This window comes from Cololabis saira, chromosome 17, assembly GCF_033807715.1.
Source record: "Cololabis saira isolate AMF1-May2022 chromosome 17, fColSai1.1, whole genome shotgun sequence".
NCBI classification, from domain to species: Eukaryota; Metazoa; Chordata; class Actinopteri; order Beloniformes; family Belonidae; genus Cololabis; species Cololabis saira.
This window is the reverse complement of record NC_084603.1, coordinates 5,362,941-5,384,482: the sequence shown is the minus strand read 5'-3', so window position 1 is coordinate 5,384,482 and position 21,542 is coordinate 5,362,941. Positions and strand designations below refer to the sequence as shown.

Sequence of the window (21,542 nt, the reverse complement as noted above, 5' to 3'; positions counted from 1 at the left end):
TGGATTTTGAAACTCCAGCATCTTAGAATTGAAGTGGAGAGTCTAACAGAGATTTTATTTCAAGAAATTCAAGAGTCTGCATGTGATCAGGCTGGTGGATTAGTTTATGAAACCCTGCCTTTTCTCATGTTGTAATAAACAACAATAAGCCAAATAAATCTAAGGCATCGTACAAACTATGAGAGCTGGAAACCTCCCTCCGGTTTCACCTTTGATGTACACGCAAGGAGAATTCAAAAAGAAACCTTTCTTTATAATTAACTATCACAGAAACGAGAAATGTCTCTGACATCTGCGTTTGTTCTTCTCCTAGGGTGCATTTTCGATGTGCAGTTTCGGACCAGAATGGACAGGAGGTTCCAGGCCCTGGGGAAGCCTGCGGCTCATCCAGCGTTCGGGCGCAGCGTGGGTCAGTGCGGAGTCACCCCCTGTGTTCACGTTCACTGCAGGAACGGAGGGACGTGTGTGGATTCTGGCTCATCGGTTTAGTAAGTGAAAAGTCACTGGATGGCTTTTGTCAGCCTTTATCACCTCCACCAGGGCAGTACACGTGCACACGTTCACAAGTGGATTTCCTCAGGTATTGATGAAATGATTGGGATGTTGTGTAACCAAAATACCTGGTGGATATGGTACGAGAGCAGCCTTTTCAACCGTGTCTGCTGATTTTAGAAGGTGAATTCAGACACTCCTTCTTTGGAAAGTCTCTGTTTTACAATATCATTCTACTCTGATGTAGGGCTGTTCGATTAATCGATTTTAAATCGTAATCGCGATTATGTAATTAGAACGATGTTAAAACGTGAAACTCGTAAAATCGATTTTTCACTTTTTTTTTTTTTTTTTTTTTACCTTGTCTGCACACATATTAATGATTGATACCATATTAATGATTGATGGAAATACCTCTCAATACCTGCGACAAGTGCCCCATCGGAGAGGCTCTTTAGTGTAGGAGGGGGCGTTGTAAAAGCCACCGGGCATCCCTCAAGCCAGATGCCGTAGACCGGCTCGTGTTCCTTGCAAAAAACTTGCAAATGTGAATAGCAAATGTAATGACTGACATTACACACCTCTACCTCCTTCATGGGTTGCATTATTATTTAGCATGCAAAGACCCAGTTTTATTTAATTGGAAATATATTGGAAATATAACTTACTGTATGTTTGCAAGTGCTGATTTGCTGATTTTTTTTTTTCAGAGATAAAACTTTATATTTTATTATATTTTTTTTCTGAACTTTTTTTCAACTTATTTTACAGAGCTTTGCACTTTATTCATTCATTTTTGGTTTAATGAGAGCAAAGTTTGCACTTAAAGCCCAATGGGGCAAATGTTCAATAAAAAAACAGCATATTTGAAATATTTCTTTGCCTTTTGTCAATTCACAAAATAATCGTAATCGAAAATCGGATTTTGAGAGAAAAAAAATCAAGATTTTATTTTTGGGCAAAATCGAACAGCCCTAGTCTGATGTCATAGTTTCATGAAAATATTTTTTGTATAATTATTATTTTGAATCGATATGTAAAACCTTAGAATTGACGGTGGCTGTATTTCTTATTAATGTGACTCTGGCTTTGTTCTTCCATTCACACAGCTCTGTGCCTCGTGCTTTTTCCACAGCTGTTGTGATTAGACATCAATCAGTTCAAGTATAGAAAAAAGAAATGACAGTGTTTGCAAGCGTCACGCTGATTACTCTCGCTTGTTCCTCTCTGCAGCTGCCAATGCCCACTTGGATGGAAAGGAGCACTTTGTACGGAGGTGGTGTCTGCATGCGACTCGGAGCACATCCCCCCTCCTCTCTGCGCCCACGGCTCCACCTGCATCCCTTTGCCAAATGGATATACCTGCCGTTGCCCCCTGGGAACTGCAGGATTCTACTGCGAGAAAGGTTGCACCACTGAACCTGTCAATCTTAGCTGTAACTTATATCGTGTTCTTTATTTATTCAAGATGAAAAGGGCCTTGGTGTTCAATTATTTAACGACTGCGTTGCTTTTCTTGTTCAGTTGTGACCATCAGTGACCCATTCTTCAGCTCTAACCAGTCTTCCTGGATGTCATTTCCACTCATGAGTATTAGACACAGGACTGTTCTGCAGCTGCAGTTCCAGCCTTTATCACCTGATGGCATCCTCGTCTACGCTGCACAGCATCTCAGTGCTAGAGCTGGTGAGGACCTTTAATCTCATATTCGGGGATATCTTTACTTTAATGAACTGTGCGTGACATGTAACAATCAGGATCAACATTATCTCTCCATAACATGCCGGCTCAAGTACATTACAAATACAAATCACTGTTTTCAAATCACAGTATGACGTGTACCCCACAACACACACTTGTTCTTAAATATAAGTGTGTTTTGAAGTCCATTTTATGATTTATAACAATGGCAATCAAATTATTTTTATTCAATCTTTTCATCCAGCTTTTCTCTAAAAACACTGAAAAAAAAGTATGAACTAGTAGCATATTCATGTTGACCTATCCGGGTGTACCCTGACTCTCATTGGGAAGCAGCTGGGACTCCAAAGTCCAGCGTTCCCATGACCCTGAATATGATAAATTGATGGATATTGTGGAGTAGAAATACACGAAACATTATGAAGTTAGCCAGAGAAGGACAAATATATAAATAACTTGAGAAAATGTTGTTTCTACGGAGCCTCTAAGAGCTCAAGTGAAGAAAAAAAAGTAACTTTGTGGCCACGTTAAAGTTAATCGAGAGCACGTTATGCTTCATCGTGAGCACAATTTATTAAAGCGTGGGTATGATTAACAAAGCATGCGCACATTTTGGAAAATTGTGCGCATATTATATTATATATATATATATATATATATATATATATATATATTATAATATAATATAATATAACGTGCGCACGTTATATTCAATCGTGCTGTAATGCGTCCCTTATCAGCAATAAGAGCATTAAGATCCTTTAAACATGGATCTCCTAAGAATTTACCATGGGTTAGGCATAGCGCAAAAAGAAATGCTGGCAACTCTAGCCACCCGACATGGTATAGTTATCAGTCTAGCCACTTTAAAAAGAATGCTTAGAGCAAGTTATCTCCGCCATCGGAATTATGATGATCTAGGTCTCATCATTGATTTTATTTTGGGCCAACTCCAAGGCCCAGCAAGACTCCATGGGTATCGTTGGATGCACAAGAAATGCATAAATAACGGTTTGCGAGTAAAAACATGAAATCTGTGGTGAAATTTGTTTTCCGTTTTGTTTGTTCAGGGGATTTCTTCTGTCTCTCCTTGACGTCTGGGTTTGTGCAGCTGCGATACAATCTAGGAGATGGCGTCCACATCCTCCAGTCCGCTGGAAAAGTGGACTCCCGTGGCCGGACCTGGCACACGTTGAAGGCTGGGCGAACCGGTCACCAAGGCTTCCTCAGTCTGGATGACGGAGAGGTGAGGGAGAACGGGACCGAGGGAATGACCACTCTGGACGTCGCTACCGACATCTTTGTCGGAGGCGTGTCCGCTCTGAACCTCGTCACCCCGGATGCAACTGAAGAGGAGCCTATGAGCTTCACCGGTGGTCTGAGAGAACTTATTATTAACGGTCTAGAACTGGAGTTAACAGAGACAGGAGCTGTTGGTGGGGCAAACGTCGGCGACTGGGATGGGACTGCCTGCGGGTACAAGGTTTGCCAGAATAGAGGTCTCTGCAGGACCACGGGGAGCGACTCCTTCGCGTGTCTGTGCTCACCGTTGTGGACCGGGACTGTGTGTAACCAGAGTATAAGCTGCATCAACAACCTCTGCAGACACGGCTCAGTGTGTGCTCCCTCTACAGTCACCTCATACAACTGCATATGCCCCTTAGGATGGGGAGGAACATACTGCGACACGGAAATTTCCATGGACACTTTGAAATTTGTCGGAAACTCCTACGTTAAATACACAGACTCACGATTCAACACGAGAGACTTAAAATACACTCAGGTTTCCTTCAGCGTCCACACGAGCTCCAGCGATGGCTTGATCATGTGGATGGGAAGGGCCGAACACGAAGACGACGACTACCTCGCTGTCGGACTGGAGAGGGGCCATCTGAAAATCGCTGTCAATCTTGGAGAGCGACTTTCCCCTGCTCTGACTTTCAGAAACCTCACCCTCTGCTGCAACGAGTGGCATCACGTGTCTTTATCTCTAAACGTCACCATTATTCAGGCGTTCCTGGACAGCAAGAGAATCCTGTTTGAAGACGTGGACCCGTTTGAGCGATATGTAGCCTTAAACTATGGCGGCCTGCTTTACTTTGGAGGATTTGAATTATACAGAAACGTGTCGGTCGTCACCTCTGGTTTGTTTTCAAACGGCTTGGAAGGAAGTGTGAGAAATGTTTATTTGTATGGAGATACTAAACCAGTGGCATTTCTTAAAAATAGTGAAGGTTTTAATATTTATGAGGGCAGTGAATAATAGTACAACTGTAACTCCCAACTTGAGTTGATAGTTGATATTACGGTAGTTGTTTTATGATGGCCTGTGAGAAACTTGCCTATAACGATGCTTGTGTAGTGTTTGTTGGTGTTCAGGCTGAAAAATGTACAAAATCTTATATAAATTGGTAATGATTCATTTTTACTTAAAAATAAGTGTCATTTGTCCTTTCCTTCCTTCTATATGGAGCACAAGTGTCTAAAATTATAATGTAGATCAGGTATAAACCCTCATCCAACTCAAAGCTCTCTGCTGCACCTAAGCATTTGTCCTGCAAGTCTTGGTAAATGCAGAAGGGTGGGGAATGAAGGTGACTGACGAATTTTTGATTTCCAGTGAATATATCCAGTCCATTTAAAAAAAAAAGCTCACAGCTCACTATCCCCTCACTGTAAACCAAAATTCAGTTTTCCTTTAATTTCATCTGCTGTTACAAAAAAAATGAACACATTTCTTTGTAATCAACAATAAAAAAGGATTAGTTTTATTACGAAATGTACATAAACACACAGTGCAAAGGCACACTTCATCTCTAAAGTATATTACACACCAAAATGTACATACTTTCTCAAAAGAAAGCAAGTTTATAAAATATTTAAGCAATTTAAAAGGAAAAAAAAGACAAAGCTGCTATTTAAAATCAATACTTAGTTAAATATTTTCTGTTACATTCAAAATTTGAAGCTCAATTTCAATCTTTCACCAATGGTCCACACAGTTGAACAATGGCCATTTAAGTTAGTAAAGCAGCTCAATATGAACAGTTTGTACAATAAAAAGGTTAAACAGTAGAAGGTGGTCTGAATAAAACTTTGCTGTGCTGACACAATCCCACTGAAATCATTTCAAATTTGACCCTCCGATACACCACGCTTCTCATCTGCTGACGTCTGGAACATCTGCCAGCACCCCCGTGGCCTGAACTCGGGGAAGCAAGTCTAGAAAACGGATGGATAAAAGGGTAATCCCGCAACATGGAATTTTGGCATACAGAATAAGCTGATATATGAAACAACTCCACCAGCAGTCGGTATAGTTAGTGGCGTGTACCAAGCTAAACGTCTGTATGAGCCCCAAACACTTTCCAGTGGGGCTTTGAAAAAAAATAATTAAAAAAGCAAGATTAACTGTCTTTTGAACTTCGCCTGTCGCTCTCGTAATCAGAATCTCGTCTATGCCTGTGTCTGTCCTTGTGGCGGCTGCCGTATTCGTCGCTGTGGTGCCGGTCTTTCCTCCTCTCGCTGTGCCAGTCGTCCGAGTGTCCGTGGTGCCGGCTCCTGTCCCTGTGCTCGTGCTTCCTCTCCCTGTCGTGGTGCCGGCTCTTTTTACCGTGGTGGTGATCCCTGTGGTGGCCGTGCCTCCCGTGGTGATCTCTGTCCTCCGAGTTGCGCGGCCTTTCCCACGGGTCGATGTACCGCTCGTCCAGGCGTCTGCAGTCTTTGCCCGGAGCCGGGGATTGTTCTGATTGTTCTGACTGGCTCTCGGGATGCTGCGGCTGAGGTTCAGGAAGAGCATGTGTGGTACTATCCTGAGATCCTTGAACGCTACTATTCTGATGGTCTGAGTTCGGGGGGGAGAAGGTGTTAGGAGGTTGGGCGGTGGAGCAATCATCGCTACTCGGTACCTGAGGCTGCTGCTGCAGGGAGAACGGTGCGGCGCTGTCGTGTCCTGGGACGGCTGGGGTTGTTACAGTCTCGTGTGAAGGTGGAGTTGCTTCCGTGTTACACGCTGCTTGAGGTGTGTACACTTCAGGAGTTACTACAGCACCAACCTGGCCCACGCCAGGATCATTCTTCTTACTGAGAAACGATGGGATATCAGTTTGTTTTGGTTCAAGTTTGTGCCTGGCCTTAGAGAGCTGCAAGTATCCTTGATGGAACGGTAACACTAGATCCTTTCTAGCGCTGCTCAACATGGGTTTAGGGCTTGAAGGATCAGGGAGGTTAGCTTTATCATTTTGTAGCTGCACTGTTTTATCTTCATCCACTGTGGAATAAACTGAAGATTTTTTCAATATTCCACTTAAAAGAGGTTTTGAGCCATTTGTGGGATCTGATGCAGTGTGGGATTCTGACTGGGACAAACAAGTCCCTTCAGTGGGTCCTTTTTCATTCTCAGACAGAGGATCAGCACTGCTTTTGCTTGTCGGTGCAGTACTGTCAGTTCCAACACTACTTGGAGCCACAGACAAACTTGACAAAAACGCTTCAGTCGATACATCTGGAGGTTTGTCTCTCAGTGTGACTGGCGCGTGATGGACCACTGGTGCAGCATCTTTTTCAGACGAGTTGTGAGAAGCAGACACTTCAGCTGGGCTGGATAGTTCCGGTGCAGCTTTAACAGGCTTTGCGTCTTTCCTCTTGATGATAAAACGAGCAGCAGCAGATGTTGGACTTTTCAAGTTACCCCCCGACACATCCATTTTGGGAGCAGGCTGAGTCTTCTCAGCCTCATGTCCCGTGGTTCCAGGTTTATCTCCGACATCTGGCAGAGGTGGCAATTCTCCACCCCAGCCCAACAACACACCTGGAAGAAAGCGAAGGGGCTTCTGTGAGTCCTGATTGCTGGGCTCTTCTGTTCCAGATGGTTCCTCGGGTGACTCCGTGACTAACTCGTTTTCAGTAGTATCAATGGGTTTGTCTGCCTCCTTTTTGTGCGTACTAGTCAAGGAAGTCAGGAAACGTTTCTCCTCTTTCTCCTCTTCAGTCTGTCTGGTAGCCTTCGTGGACAAGGAGATGGGCTTGATTTCAGGAACAAACCTCCCAGTTTCATTTATATCCACTGGAAGAAAATCCCTTTTCGTCCTCTGGCGAATAATGAGTCCAAGGAGAAGGTTGGAACGGTTGTTTTCTAAACCTGTTGAATTAAAGGATTCATTAATTTTGAGCGATTGGAGATGCTTGTGTATTTTACTGAGAACAAATAATTATTAAACAGAAAATTGTTTTACTCCTCAAGTTACCTGGCCCATCAAAGGGAGCGAGCTGATGGGGGACTTTTTCCGTGGCCCCCAGGGGAACGAGATACATGTCCTTCACCTGTTTCAGGTTATTGGAGACTACACCAAAACGCCTACGGCTGCTGAAGTACGCATACAGTAGAGTGTAAGAGATCTCATCTTCCTCCGACTCGGGGGAGAAGCGAACCAAGCACACCTCCTTCAAGGAAACAAAAAGCGTGAATCAGTCAAATGTGAAGTTAACATACAAGGAATTTCCCAAACACAAGGAAATGTGGATGTTAATTCTCGTTAACATCCAGATTGTAAATCCTCACAGATTTGTTCATATCCACACGAAAAGATTTATACAGGTGTTGGTGAATTTATCAATGGGATGTAGGGCTGCACGATTCTGGACAAAATGAGAATCACGATTTTTTTGCTTAGAATTGAGATCACGATTCTCTCACGATTTTTTTCCAATATAAAATTTATTGCACTTATTTCTTTAACTTTGCAACAGCTGAACAAAAATATAATAACAATAAACATCTCTTGTCTTCTTTACACAAACCTTTGAATAATTTAAACAATAATAACAATTTTGAACAATATTTGCTCCTCCCTGAGTTGAACACCCTTTGAGAAAGGGGACTTGTAACAGATCCTGTAGTTCTGAGGCAACACATTATTCCTCTGGCTGGGATGAACCCCCCATTGCCTTTTGCTGCTATTAAGAAGCTGCCGATACAAAAGGTAAACGTTACAAAAAATATGATGGTGCCTGATAAAAGACTGGCATCAACTTTGTAACAGCTGAATTTGAACATAAAAACAATAAACATCCAAAAAAAAAAAAAAAAATTAAATCGTCGTCATTTGGAAATGAGATTGCGTTCAAGCATGAATCGAGATCGCAATTTTTTTAACGATTAATCGTGCAGCCATACTGGGATGTTTACTTTTCTGAGGAAAACACTTGTTAAAACTCACTTTTGTCCCTGTTGCCCGAATCTTCTCTAAGTAGTCCCACACCATCTGAGGACTTATCCTCCCACCGACCTGGATGCTGTCTGGAAGGTCCTGGAGAGGAAATTAGTCAAACTCATCAAGCACTTGTTCATAGGATTTAAAGTTGTTTTTATCTTAATAAAAATCAGACTTTGAATAGATCTAATCCTGTGTGTGCAGCTTTCTTTCATACACCACCCTAACAGAATTATCTTGTTTTTGGACTGTTTACCGTGTGCAGGTTGTTTAACCTTACAGTGATAACTTGAACTCTTCATACCACAAAGGATATAACAATTAAGTCTGAAGGACTTCTTGTTCCTTTATCAATAATATGGCTACCTACATCAAGGTTCATATCAAGCAGAATCTAAGTTTTCTTCTGTAGTGAAGTTTGTCTTTTTATATTTTTTTTATTTAAGCACATTCTTGAAAGCCTGTGGTCTGTTACTGATGACATTTAAAGTCCAAAACAGGGGTGTCAAACTCATTTCACATCGAGGGCCACATACGGCCTCGGTAGATGTCAAGTGGGCCAGACCATTAAAATTATACCATACATGCTATATTATAGCATGTATGGAAGTCGCACTCAAAATATCATGTCTTTCCTTTGTTTTGGTGTAAAAAAGCGCAAGAACATTAGAAAAATGTTGAAATTCAATGAACATTCCTTTTACAAAACATTTCATGGAACACCTCATATTTCCTTAGACAAATGTGTAATTTACTTTTATCATTCACATATATGCATTGCAACTGATCCCACTGATTTGTGCAAAGGCACAAAACTTTAACAATTAATTGGTATTGAAAAATATAGTAATGCACTTTAAGATTAAATGAGATTTATAAAAAAGTCTTCTACTCTGATCAAAACAGTGCGCCCCCTAGCGGATAATACATGAATTGCATCTTATTAAAAATTTGAATTCCATGTCTTTTATGCATTTTTTCACTTTTAAATTATCCCGCGGGCCTGATCGAACCTCCTTGGGGGCCGGTTCCGGCCCGCGGGCCGTATGTTTGACACCCCTGGTCTAAAAATTCTTCACAACAGCTATTCAAACTAAATGAATTCATCTGTGTTTACTTCACCTCTGTCAAATTGTCCAAAATGCCAGAAACGGGAAAAGCTTTCGTCACAAACTTTGCCACAGAGTGCATATGAATGAATCCTCGCCAAAGGGGCTTCAGGTTGGAAAGGAAAGCATTCTCTTCATCTCTTCCAGTTAAATGATCTGACCTGTGGGACGAAAAAAAAAAAAGGAAACACCGTGTCAGCGAAGCGAGTATGCAAAAACAAGTTACATAGCAAAAACACACAGAGTGTCTGGAATAACTGCTGACCTGGCCTCAAAGCCTGACTGGGAGTTTCGGAAACTCTCCTCTAAAACCGTGAGGTGGAGGTCATCGTCCACTGCAGGCGCTGTTGTGCTCTTTGTCTCCTCTGTTTTGGTTGACTGCCTCCGAATGACGGTGGTTGCAACTTTGACCACTTTAGTTGGTGCCTCTTCCACTGGAGGAGCCATGCGACCTTAAACAAGTAAATGCAACACCACAGTTTTGAAAACGTATACTCAAATGCTGAGTAAGGGAGGGATGAATCACTGGGACCAAAGTCTTTCTCACACCGGGGTTTACCTGTGCAGATTTTGCAGTGTAGATCAAATAAATGAGACTTGTGCAGGCTTGTAGTGTCCTTCATCTTGGTATCCTCTGCTTTCTTCTCCGGAGTTTTGGGAGGTTCTCCTATCTCTTCAGTCACTTTCGGCGGAGGCTCGATCTGCAGAAGATGACAAATGGAGAAGCCCATAAAGTGTCTCAGTTGTACTTTTTTCTATGATATATTAAATGTAAATAAATAGAAGAGGAGTGTTTAAAGTGATCCTTACCTCTACAGTTTCTGGTACTTTAACTGGTTCCTGGCTCTCAATTTCAATTTCACCTTTGTGTGTGATTTTAGTGATGGGTCGCCTCTCCACCTCCCGTTGCTCTTTTTCAATCATCTCAATTGTCTGTAAAATGAAAAATCAATTTTTAACTTTAGCAATTTGTAACAGAAAACCAAATTCCAATAAAACCAAATACAGAAAACATCCTCTCAGAAAACTATGTTCAAAGTCAAAAGGTTTTGTGCAGAATGTCTGCTATGCTTACAAATGATATCAACTTTTTTAGAAACTGTGACTTACAACATCTCCCTGTAAACTGGAACACATTTCTTAAAACGCAAAGGCAAAGCATTGCAGTTTCCATGAAACTGAATTAGTGGTTTTTGTGTTTATGCACTTCATCTTGCACAGTGGGACACCGAGCACTTGGGGACATGTCCTAATTTTGTGTCTAATCAAACACTTCAGATTTAGAATTTTTACAGCTGAACAGTATTGAAATGGCACTCATGCCCTGATCAAGTCATTGCAGACGCTGAGCAATCAGAGAAAACTGGGCTTGCTGGGAAGAAAACAGCTTCCCTTTGCGACCCTCTATCAGGAAAACTTTAATTTTCTCTTGCAACTTTTTTTTTTATACAAGTAGCACAATTTTTATTTGATGGGAACTTTGAGCATCACTTACATGTCTGTTCTCTCGTTGTCGCCAAGCAGCCAACTCTTTTGAGGCCAGCTCCTCAGGACTCATGCGAATTAGGTTACCAGGAGAAATTTCTCCTTTGAGAACCCTTTTAAAGAGGACCTGCGGCAAAACAACAAAACAAAAAACACATAATAGAAATATAATAATGAAACTATGTTTAAAAAAAAAGAAATCCCTGATTATCCCGGTAGAAAAAAAGTGTACTTACATTATTTTTTGTATCTTTCAGGTTGAACATCAGACTTCTGTACTTGTTTTTGTATTTGTTGTCTGTGTCTTTAAACAGGTGGAACAACTCTCTCTCCGTCTTCTTGGCAACTTCAGAGGCCCTCTCCACCATCACATCCAGATCAGAATCCTTCAACCTAAAACACAAATCATTTCCAGTTTCATCTTGCAGGATGTTGTTTAGATTTAATAAAAATTATTCAAGATTTTAATATTTTAAAACATCACCATTAAATACTTTCACTCCTGAAATACTGACCTCTGGCTGAGGATCTCTCTCAGAGAATCACGCACGCTCCTCCTGATTGCATCCACAGATACGGGTTTCTTTGAAGCCAAAGACTTACTTTTCATCTCGTATCTGGACAGAACTCCTGTGAAAACAGAATGACGACGTCTAGTGAGTAGGTGGGAAAAATCTGCAGTCATGAGTTTGCAAAATATTAAATTTAAAAGCGCTCCGTTTCAAAAACATGATATATACGAAAATACCTTAGACAGAGAAAAATGTTTAAATGTTTAGCTGTTGCGCAGTTTCAAAAACAGTATATAAGGATTTTATTCCCTTCAATAGTTAACAAATTGCAAAAAAAAAAAAAAAAAGCAGGGAAGTGATAATAACAAAAATTACTAGCAGCGTTTTAAAGGAACCCAATTTGTTAACTTTTTTCTTATATTCAGTTCTCTTTGAAAGCCCCAAAATGCTGCTCCTGCTCACGGTGCAACATGCACCACAGGACAGCAACCAGCTCATGTCTTCAACAGCACACAGAAAAATGCAGCAGGACCTTTTTTTTTCCTCTCTCTTTTTTCCTTCTTCCTTTTTATAAGTCAAGGTTATCTACATTTTTGTGGTTGTATAAATATTTAACCAAGTTTTGTTTATAATCTGATTGCATCTGTGATTAAATGTGCTCTCTAAACTGGTTGCATAAACTTATAACGTTTTCTTTTAATTTGAATAGTAAAAGTAATGCGATCATCCTGTGTGTTAATGTAAAACTGTTGCAGACTTGTTTGTTGTGAAAGTCCTTGGTGAAGCTTGTTTACATTATTGCAAGGACATTGAACCATGAACCAGGGGAAGCCAGCGTGACTTCAAACCCAACGTGGTGGTCAAAACAGAACAGAATTAAACCTTAGTTTATATTTACTGCTAATAAGTACCTGTTTTGTGAGCTCCTTCTTTGGCACCTGTAGACTGGCTGCTTTCTGGATCCTGTTGAAGAAGAAAAAATGTAAATCAGAAGTTAATTTAGTTAATTTATAGTTATTTATAGTTAGTATAATTTATAGAAAATAGTTACAAAATTACAAAAATATACTTGAAAAGTACCAAAAAAAACATGTTGAAACATTGTAACTCCCAAGTCACAACAAAGAAATACAAGTCCAGCACTGATGTGATCTTTATGTGTGAAAAGTGTGTGTGAGTGCACTTTGTGTCCCAGGTGTACACCTCTTACACAGCCAAAGTAAAGCCAAAAGGAAAACAAACCATTGTATAGTGGTAAAAGTAAATACCAAGTATATACAAACATATTTTCAAGGAACTCGAGGAGACCCCACTTACATCTCTAAATGGTCTAACCCCGCCTGACGTCAGCGTCTGGGAGGATCCTGGACGGGCCTTGGGAGGCAGCTTTTGATCCTCTGCTTCCGTCTTTTCTTGTATCTCCAGCTTGGCAGGAGTTGGGGGCTCAGGCTCCACCTTCTTGCTTTCCTCCTCACAGCATTTCAAACACACGTACATCTGGTCTTCCTCCTCCATTTCATGTACTTTGGCGAGGTCAAGACCAACACAGTCTCCGTGGAACCAGTCGTCGCAGCGACCGCAGCCTACCATGAACCTAAACAAAGTATAAATATCATTAAAAGGCGCGTCTTGCTAAGCAATGTAAATGACAATGAGAGACAAACAGATTATTTTTCATAAAATCTTATTCTAACTAAAATCTCATGCTGTATAAAACTTCTAAATAAATGATGCAGAGCAACACTTACATGTTATTGTGGTGTTTTTTGCACAGGCCACAACAGTTGTTCCCGTCCCAAACACTCTCGCTGTTTGCAGGTTGCTCCTCAACAGTTTCCTTCTTCACAGCAGGAGCGTTATCTGGAATAAAGAGCTGAGGCTCTTCCACAGAGATGCTTCTTGAATTTCTACTTTTGTGTCTTTGAAGCATCTTTTCTAGCTTTTTCAGTTTGAACTTCTCCTGCCCTCCCTCTTGAGGGGGTTTCAAAGAATTTCCAGAGTGACTCTGATGAACGGGTTCAGCTTTGGAGCTTTGATGAGGATTACTTTGTTTCACCGGCCCCTGATGATCAGCACGGTTTCCAGACGATGGGACCTTCTTTGCCACAGGGCTCAGTGTGCTCGGTGACTTGGGCGTCACTTTAACATCCCCTGCAGCATGTATCTTTTGCACTTTAGTAGCATTCTCACTTTGAGGAGTTTCTGCAGGCCTTTTCAAAGGGGAAGCATCTTTTTTATCTTTCGGAGATTTCATTTTGAGCAGGTCTCCTCTTTGGATAATTTTGGATGGCTTGCTTTGGGATGCATTTTGCTCTTTAATCATGTTGCTTCTTTTACAGGACACTAAATCTTTGCTCTTGATTGATGTCAGTCCTGGCTTAGACTTGATCGGGCTTTTGACTTCAGTGTGCTTCTCTTTGCCATCAATTTTATCACCAACAGCAGCTGTGTTATTCTCACTGCTGCGTGGCTGGACGACACTGTGTACTTCTTCACTGACATGTTTAAGCTTTTCGGAAGAACTCTGATCGTCATGTTTTGTCTCTTTCGTGCAAGTGTTTTCTAACAATGTCCCATTGGAGGTCTGCACGTCGTTAGGATTCACATATGGACCCAGGCCAAGAGAAGTATCATCTGCAGAGCTCTTCTCAGCCACATCCATGTCTGCCACATTCTCAGGTCTGGCATTCTGTACATTAACAACAGCATCAGACATGATGCCTACACCAATTTCAGGATCGTAAGAGAAACTATCGCCGTAGCATGCCGACTGGTTTGTTTCATCAGTATCCATGTAGGAGGGCCCTGGAAGCAACTCGATCTTAAATCCTCCAATTGTGACCGTCAGCCGTCTCAATACAACTGTAGGTTTCAGCCATAAGCCACCATCAAGATCATTGATGTTAATGCGGCCTCCCAGAGTCAGTTCTTCCTTCAGCTGCACGCCCTTAACTCCTTTCTCAATAACAAACGACTTGCTTAGCCTGTTAGCTGGTTTCCTTCCTGGTCGTCCTCGAATTAAGGTGTTAGTGGACATGTTACGCTGCTGCCCACTGGTAAATTCTGTTAGATGAAAAAAAAAAAACTTGTAAACCATCTACTATAAATATATAGAAATGTTAACACTGTCAAATGACTCAATTTTGCAAATAATCGTACATTTGTTAGATTTCTTTTTAAATGTTTACTTAAATCGTATGTAAATATGTTACATACAGATATTCTATTATTACTGAGGGAGCTTAGACAGTTGCATGTGATACTGAGAGCACTTACTCCTTGATTTGTATTGCTATTGTGAAACAATGCTACGGTGAATTACCACCAGCAGATGAACTTTAGTGGGGTCCATGAATCTGATTATATTTGGCCATTTTTAACCCAACAAAAAGAAAATATTAGTGATGCACCGAAATGAAAATTTGTGGCCGAAACCGAAAATAATAATAAACACTTGGCCGAATACCGAACAATACCGAACATGGTTCTTCGCAGTTTTTCATTTATTTTGCCAATTTTTTCACCATTGCATAAATCAAATAAATTTGATTTAGGCATGCTTTTAAAAGAAAAAAATCTTTTACAAAATTACAAGGTAGAAAACATTTGTTGAACATAAAAAACTGAAAATGTTTTAATTTCCCATCATTTCTTAAATATTCCAGCAGACATTATACCAGCAAAGAACAATAACTTAAATTAGCTAAATAAATTTTTTGGCCATCTTTGAGCTTACGTTAGGCTTAACTGACTGAACATTGTAACATAGGCCTTAAAACAATAAAAATGCATTAAAGCGCTCAGGGTTTTTTATCATTTCAAATGATAAATCAAACTTGTAGTGCTGAAAGACTTTGCAGATGTGCCCCCTCTAGATATTTGAGCAGAACATTCATTGCAAACAGCCATTCTTGTTTTATTCTTTGCCACTCTAAAATACTTCCACACTGCTGACATGTTTGCACCGCAACACTTCACTCCACGCTCTTCGCTGTTTGATTTCCTCATCTAAACGCACCTGTAATAGATTGATTTATGTTGTTTTGGTTCCACCTGCTGGTGAATGTTAGTTAAATTCTTATGTGGTTCGTTTTTGGTTGGCCAACGATTTATGTGGTGCGCAACAGTTACGGAGCGGCCAGTCTATTTCCTTATATTACAACGCCGTTATTAATTGTTCGGTTTTTTTCCCACTTATTCCACCGAACACCGAAAGTGTTTTTTTGCCATTTTCGGCCGAACAATTTCGGTTACCGAACAATCGGTGCATCACTATAAAATATGATAAGAGCATCATTGCAATAACGTTGACAGTCCTAATGTATATCAAATGAGTACAGATTTACCGTAGTCTAAACTGCCTGGACGTTTCTTCTGCTCGTCAACAAGCTGCTTAACTTGTGTGGTTTCTGCTACTTTTACTCCACTTGTGACACCAGCAGATGTGGAGCTGCTATCAGCATCTGCAAAGGCAATAAAAAATGGAAAAAATACATAAAAGTTAGATTCATTTGGGAGAATTTAAGTGCAAGAATTCTGCTACAAAAGAACTAACAGTCTTTAAATAGACACCTTTATAATGCTCATTCACTCACTGCCATCCTTTTTTAAATAAAATGTTTAAAGAAACATAAATCTAAGTGTGGATTTAATGTTACTAATCATATACCTGAAATACAAGGTTTGACTGCACACAGCTGTTCACTATGAGGACTTTATCTGTATCTCCTTGTATTAGGAGACCTGCCAAAGTAAGGTAAAATTCAACTGAGTAAAACTAGTGTTGAAAAAAAAGTGATTCACTGTTAAAAGAAAAGTTAAATTGTTAGTTCATATTTAAAGATTTCTATAGGGCTTTTTAGTTAAATGTAACTTACCCTGTTTTTCGTTTTTGATAGTCTCATAAAGTATCAACAAATACATGGACTAGTTATTATTTATTCAATGTTAAAACAAAAATCGACACATTTTGCTCACTCTTTTGTCTGCGGACATACTTGCCGAGCCAGCGATCTGAAAAGCAGGGTCTTCATTTTCAGGATCTTCACTCAACTGAGAAGTTGCACATCCAAACATGGGATCTTTATCACTAAGCATGTTCTTCAGTGACTCTTCCAGTTTGAGTCCTGTCCCAAACTCATTCCTGGCTTCACATTCCAAGTTCTGGCCTATTACCAGGGAGTCATCCAACTGATCACTGGGTATTAAATGGTTAAAGGTGTCCACAATATCCATGAATGCTGCTGGCTTCCTGAATCAAACCAAACACAGACAGGATGGAGAGATAGCATTAGGGCTGCAACGATTCGTTGACAAAAATCGATAATCAAAATTGTCAACAATGAATTCCATTGTCGACAATTGTCACCAGACGTGTTTTTCCAATGGAGTGAGGCATCTCACTTCAATACAATCTCTGCCGAGAGTCGCGCATGCACGATAGCGTCTCAGCGCAGCTGCGGGTAATAAAACTTTAAAAGTTTGGGAGCATTTTAGCCTCCATACGGCGAATAAATCGATTACTTGCAAGGTTTGCAAAGCCGACGTTGAACGAAGTGTTGAACGAAGTGTTGAACGAAACGGACTCGCCTTGGTAAGATATTAAGCCTATTTTCATTTGTTAATTTAATTTGTTTAATTCGTTAACTTTGTTTATTTCATGTTATTTATTAGTATTATTTGAGCCACTCACAGCTACTCTCGTTGCTATAACCTCAACCATAATTGATGCGTGCACGAAAGGCGAAAAAGCTTGTGTGATAATGACGACAATGACTGCGTTTACATGCACTCAATAACCCTTTTAAAACCCGAATATTGGCAATAACCCAAATTTGCACGGACATGTAAACACCAACTACCCCTTTGAATAACCCGAATTTGCCCCCTGACCCCTGGTTTACTCCTTTTAAAACCCGAATATTCGGACATGTAAACGTCTAACGGAATATCCCGATCAAACGGAACATGAATTTGTTTTCTGCACATGCTCTGTTCGCAAGGAATCCTGGTCTTTTGAGTCCAGGAAGTTCTTATAAACATGGAGAAACGCAAGACCACGCCACACTTTTGGAGTGAGGAGGAGACTAATCATTGTATAAATGTAATGAAGGATATGAACATTTTGGAATTTGTAGACGGTAGAAAGTACCGGGATAGCGAGATTTACAAGAAGGTGAGTGAAAAGTTGCGCGAAGCAGCATTTGTTTTGAATTTGGATACAGGAAGAAGAAGCGGAAATGACGGTAATTGCGTCATGACGTTCTCCGTGCGTCGCTGGTTTGATCGAGATATCCCAAATGATTAATTACCAGGTAAACGGAATATTCCGAATGTCTCAGTAACCGGAACATTAGCAATAACCCGAATTTTGACTGCATGTAAACGTAGTCAATGATGGATTTGCATCCAACTTTCAGTCAGGTGCCTATGATCTGTCCATTATCCATCAAGCTCCACAATGAACATGTTAACATTAAAACAGATAGATTTGTCCAGGACATTTCTCTTGCGGGACGGAGAAGACTCTAAATCAATGCATCTCTATTATGGTGCGCCCTGCGGGCATGAATTCTCAGTTTTGCGGGAGCGGGCGGGAGTGTAACACACACGTTGCGGGTGGTAATGGTCAGAAATGCAGCAGGAGCAGGATGAAGAAAACAGTCCCGCTATAGCAGGGCTCTAGTGCCCATCATTCTTGTGTTTATTATCATTTGCCACATAATTAAAGCAACCTCATACTAAATTTTAAAAAAATTACTAATTATCAGATTAGTCGTCTAATCGTTTCAATAGTCAGTGACTAGTCGACTATTAAAATAGTCGTTAGTTGCAGCCCTAGATAGCATGTGTCAACCAACAACCCATTCATTTGAAAGAAACCTTTAAATGTTTAATGCTTCAAAGCAGCTGTTGTGAATGACAGCCTTTAGTCCATGGGCCAGACCAGATATCAGTACCACTCAAGGTGACAAAACTTACTTAGGATTTTTGAAAAGATCCATGATTATAGATGATATTTTGGTATGATAACCTTCCTGAGTGGCAGCTGTATCATAGTTATCAGCTCATGAAGTTACCACCCCCTTCAGGTTAATTGATGATTCTAAATTGGGTGTATTATACATTTCCTGAATCCTGGTTCCTTATCTTATTGTGGTGTCCTTTACATCATGTATTTGCATGATAAAGACCAGTTTGTGACATTAGTGGCTGTTATAGTTTCATAGGAGCCTAATGATGCTCTTCTAGTTTAAGGCTCACAATGACCTGCAACAATGATATATTATGGGGTATATTATACATTTCCTGAATCCTTATGGTCCTCTGAGTATTCCAGTTTTTGTATTTTGTGTCTCTGTTGTTCCTAGATGACACAGGGCTAAAAGATAGTATATCATTTAGGGGAAAATTGTGTAAAAATGTGTGTTGTTTATAGTTTAAAGAGCTGCAGTGACCTCGATGTTGGTCAGAAAGATTCACATCTTAGCTTGAATGAATGCTTAAAAGGTCTCCTTTAAAATTATACCAAAGACAATATTGTAGGGGTGTAACAATATATCGTGCCACGAAATTTTGCGATACAAAAACGCCACGAAACGTGTCGTGGAGGTGACAAGGTGTATCGCGATACTGGGTTATTAATATTAATCTATTGTTTTGACTAGAAACGCGCATCCGAACGCGCATCCGACCGCGCGTGGCGACCGCGCCTCGACCCGCGGACCAAAATCTTACTCCGCTCAGAAGAAAGTAGTACCTTTTTGCGGTCCCGATCACGGGACTCTAGCGGGGTTTTGAGCTCTGAACTTTTAAGTCTGGTGTAGAGTTAAGCCATACCTTATTAAATTAAACCTTTTTCGGGTCGTGAGTAGGATAAACACGGGAAAACTTCTTCCGAGTTGGAGTGTACTTTAATGTCCCTCAACAGCGTAGGATTTTAGAACATTAACACAGCACCTAGTGCCGTACTGTAATCTAAAACATACAGTATTAACAACTACAGATAAACTGACTAGTGTCATTATAGTCCCTGATTTACAGAATATAAAGAATATATTTATAAAATAATGAACCCTGAATTACAAAAATAACCTTCTTAACAAAAAATAAATCTCCTCTTACACTTATAAGGTGAGCATGAATCAATCTTTTTCATGATGTAAAATTGTATGTATTTATTTACTTTTATTTATTTATTTATTTAATTTTAGTTGTTAAATTTCTGGAAACGAAAAAAGTCAAATCATACATGAGAGAAACTATTCAGTTTGTGGCAAAATATTTGTACTTGTATGAAACTGAAGATCATAATGCAAACATGACATTTACTTTTAGTTCAGTTTGTGGAAAATGGTTGGCCTGGCTTTCTCTTTAAAACTTAAACAGTTATAAAGCATTACAAACTGTAACAATAGGGCAAATGCACAGTATTGTTTTGTATTTTGTGTCTTTCAAATAAAATACAATTTTTTCCAGTCATATGTTCCTCATGCAAGGTTGTTAAAAAAATACTGCTATAATATCGTATCGTATCGTTATCGTGAGATTAGTGTATCGTTACCCCCCTACAATATTGTGAAACATTGACAGATATCCTGTACATGAGTCTAAACCAGGATATGCACCAGCATCTAAAATGTAATTTTCTGAAGGGGATGGTAACTTCATGAGCTGATAACTATGATACAGCTGCCACTCAGGGAGGGTTATCATACCAAAATATCATATACAGACATGGATCTTTTCAAAAATCACAATTAAGTTTGGTCACCTTGAGTGGTACTAACAAGTGAAATGTTGGGCTCTGGCCCCTGGACTACTGCAGCCACCGGGGTTGACAGTTATCACCAACATGACCACAACACTGGCTCAAACTTTGGGAGGCTCCAGAGCTGCTCCGTTAAACCAGGGTTGATAACATCTTCAACACTTCCGTGGCGACTTCACGTTTACAAAGGGGGAAAATTAATGCCACATTAGCACGGTGTTTTAGAACTACTTCAACAAATGAAAACAAACCCCTTCCCAATTTGGACAATGTGAACGAATGAGTCTGGGGGCAAATAATCCACAAGTCTGTGTTTTTAAATCAAAAAGCACATCGACTACACAACCCAATACGGTCCAGAAGTGAGGTATAATTAACAAAATACCTAAACAACTTGTCTCCCAGCATATTCAAGTAACAGCACATGAAATAATGTCACTTTAGCATGTTAGCACGGCAACAACAAGCGCCTGAGATCGCCATCATGCAACACAGCATGCTAACTTGTGGAGGGACTTACACACCAAACCATGGGGTTGTTTCAAACGGTATCGCTGCTGCAAAAATAACACTTCCACAGTTGATAATGCATGCAGCCAGATCACTAGCACATGCGGCTAAATGTGTGTGGTTTATGGGCAGACAGACGGATGCTAATCGTCTGCAGCAGGGCCTCGCTAGCAGGTTTGTTTGTAGCCGCAGGGCTGCAAACATGCGCACGCATCGCTCTCTGCAGCTGCTCTGTGGATATTTGGGAATGGTTGAATATAATATAATATCGGTGTGTGCGACTCTCACCTCTGTCTTACTGCGCTGCTGTTGCCAACTCGTGTGAGGTTACATACTAGCGCAGCTGCTGCCACTAACTTCCTCTAACTCGCCGTCATTCGTCCCGCTGCTGCAAAACCCTCATGGCGGCGCCGGTCACGTGGTTTCTGTTTATGGCTCATGTGCTGAGTATTATATTATATTATATTATATTATATTATATTATATTATATTATATTATATTATATTATATTATATTATATTATATTATATTATATTATATTATATTATATTATATTATATTATATTATATTATATTATATTATATTATATATTCAATTGTATTATATTATATCATATTATATTATATTATATTATATTATATTATATTATATTATATTATATTATATTATATATTCAATTGTATTGTATTATATTATATTATGTTATATTATATTATATTATATTATATATTCAATTGTATTGTATTATA

The 21,542-nt window shown here is 40.0% G+C and overlaps 2 protein-coding genes across 2 annotated transcripts in view; one reads left to right on the top strand and one right to left on the bottom strand.

Moving 5' to 3' along the window:
- The window catches only part of eys (eyes shut homolog), a 235,197-nt gene extending 230,729 nt beyond the window's left edge, over positions 1-4,468 (top strand). The window contains exons 48-51 of the mRNA XM_061744588.1: positions 314-488; positions 1,726-1,898; positions 2,017-2,178; positions 3,264-4,468. Coding sequence (XP_061600572.1) covers positions 314-488; positions 1,726-1,898; positions 2,017-2,178; positions 3,264-4,456 — 1,703 coding nt within the window. The 3' untranslated portion in view covers positions 4,457-4,468. The remainder of the gene's footprint in view (positions 1-313; positions 489-1,725; positions 1,899-2,016; positions 2,179-3,263) is intronic.
- A 419-nt stretch (positions 4,469-4,887) lies between these two features.
- Positions 4,888-21,209, bottom strand: phf3 (PHD finger protein 3). The gene is made up of 16 exons (XM_061744707.1): positions 21,080-21,209; positions 16,509-16,762; positions 15,858-15,974; positions 13,260-14,574; positions 12,829-13,105; positions 12,423-12,474; positions 11,515-11,629; positions 11,236-11,392; positions 11,010-11,126; positions 10,325-10,447; positions 10,074-10,215; positions 9,780-9,966; positions 9,528-9,675; positions 8,412-8,501; positions 7,440-7,635; positions 4,888-7,333 (listed from the first exon to the last, which is right to left on the bottom strand). The coding sequence occupies exons 2-16, from the start codon at positions 16,744-16,746 to the stop codon at positions 5,601-5,603; spliced, it is 5,007 nt and encodes a 1,668-aa protein (XP_061600691.1). The 5' UTR covers positions 16,747-16,762; positions 21,080-21,209; the 3' UTR covers positions 4,888-5,600.
- Positions 21,210-21,542: the final 333 nt, after the last annotated feature.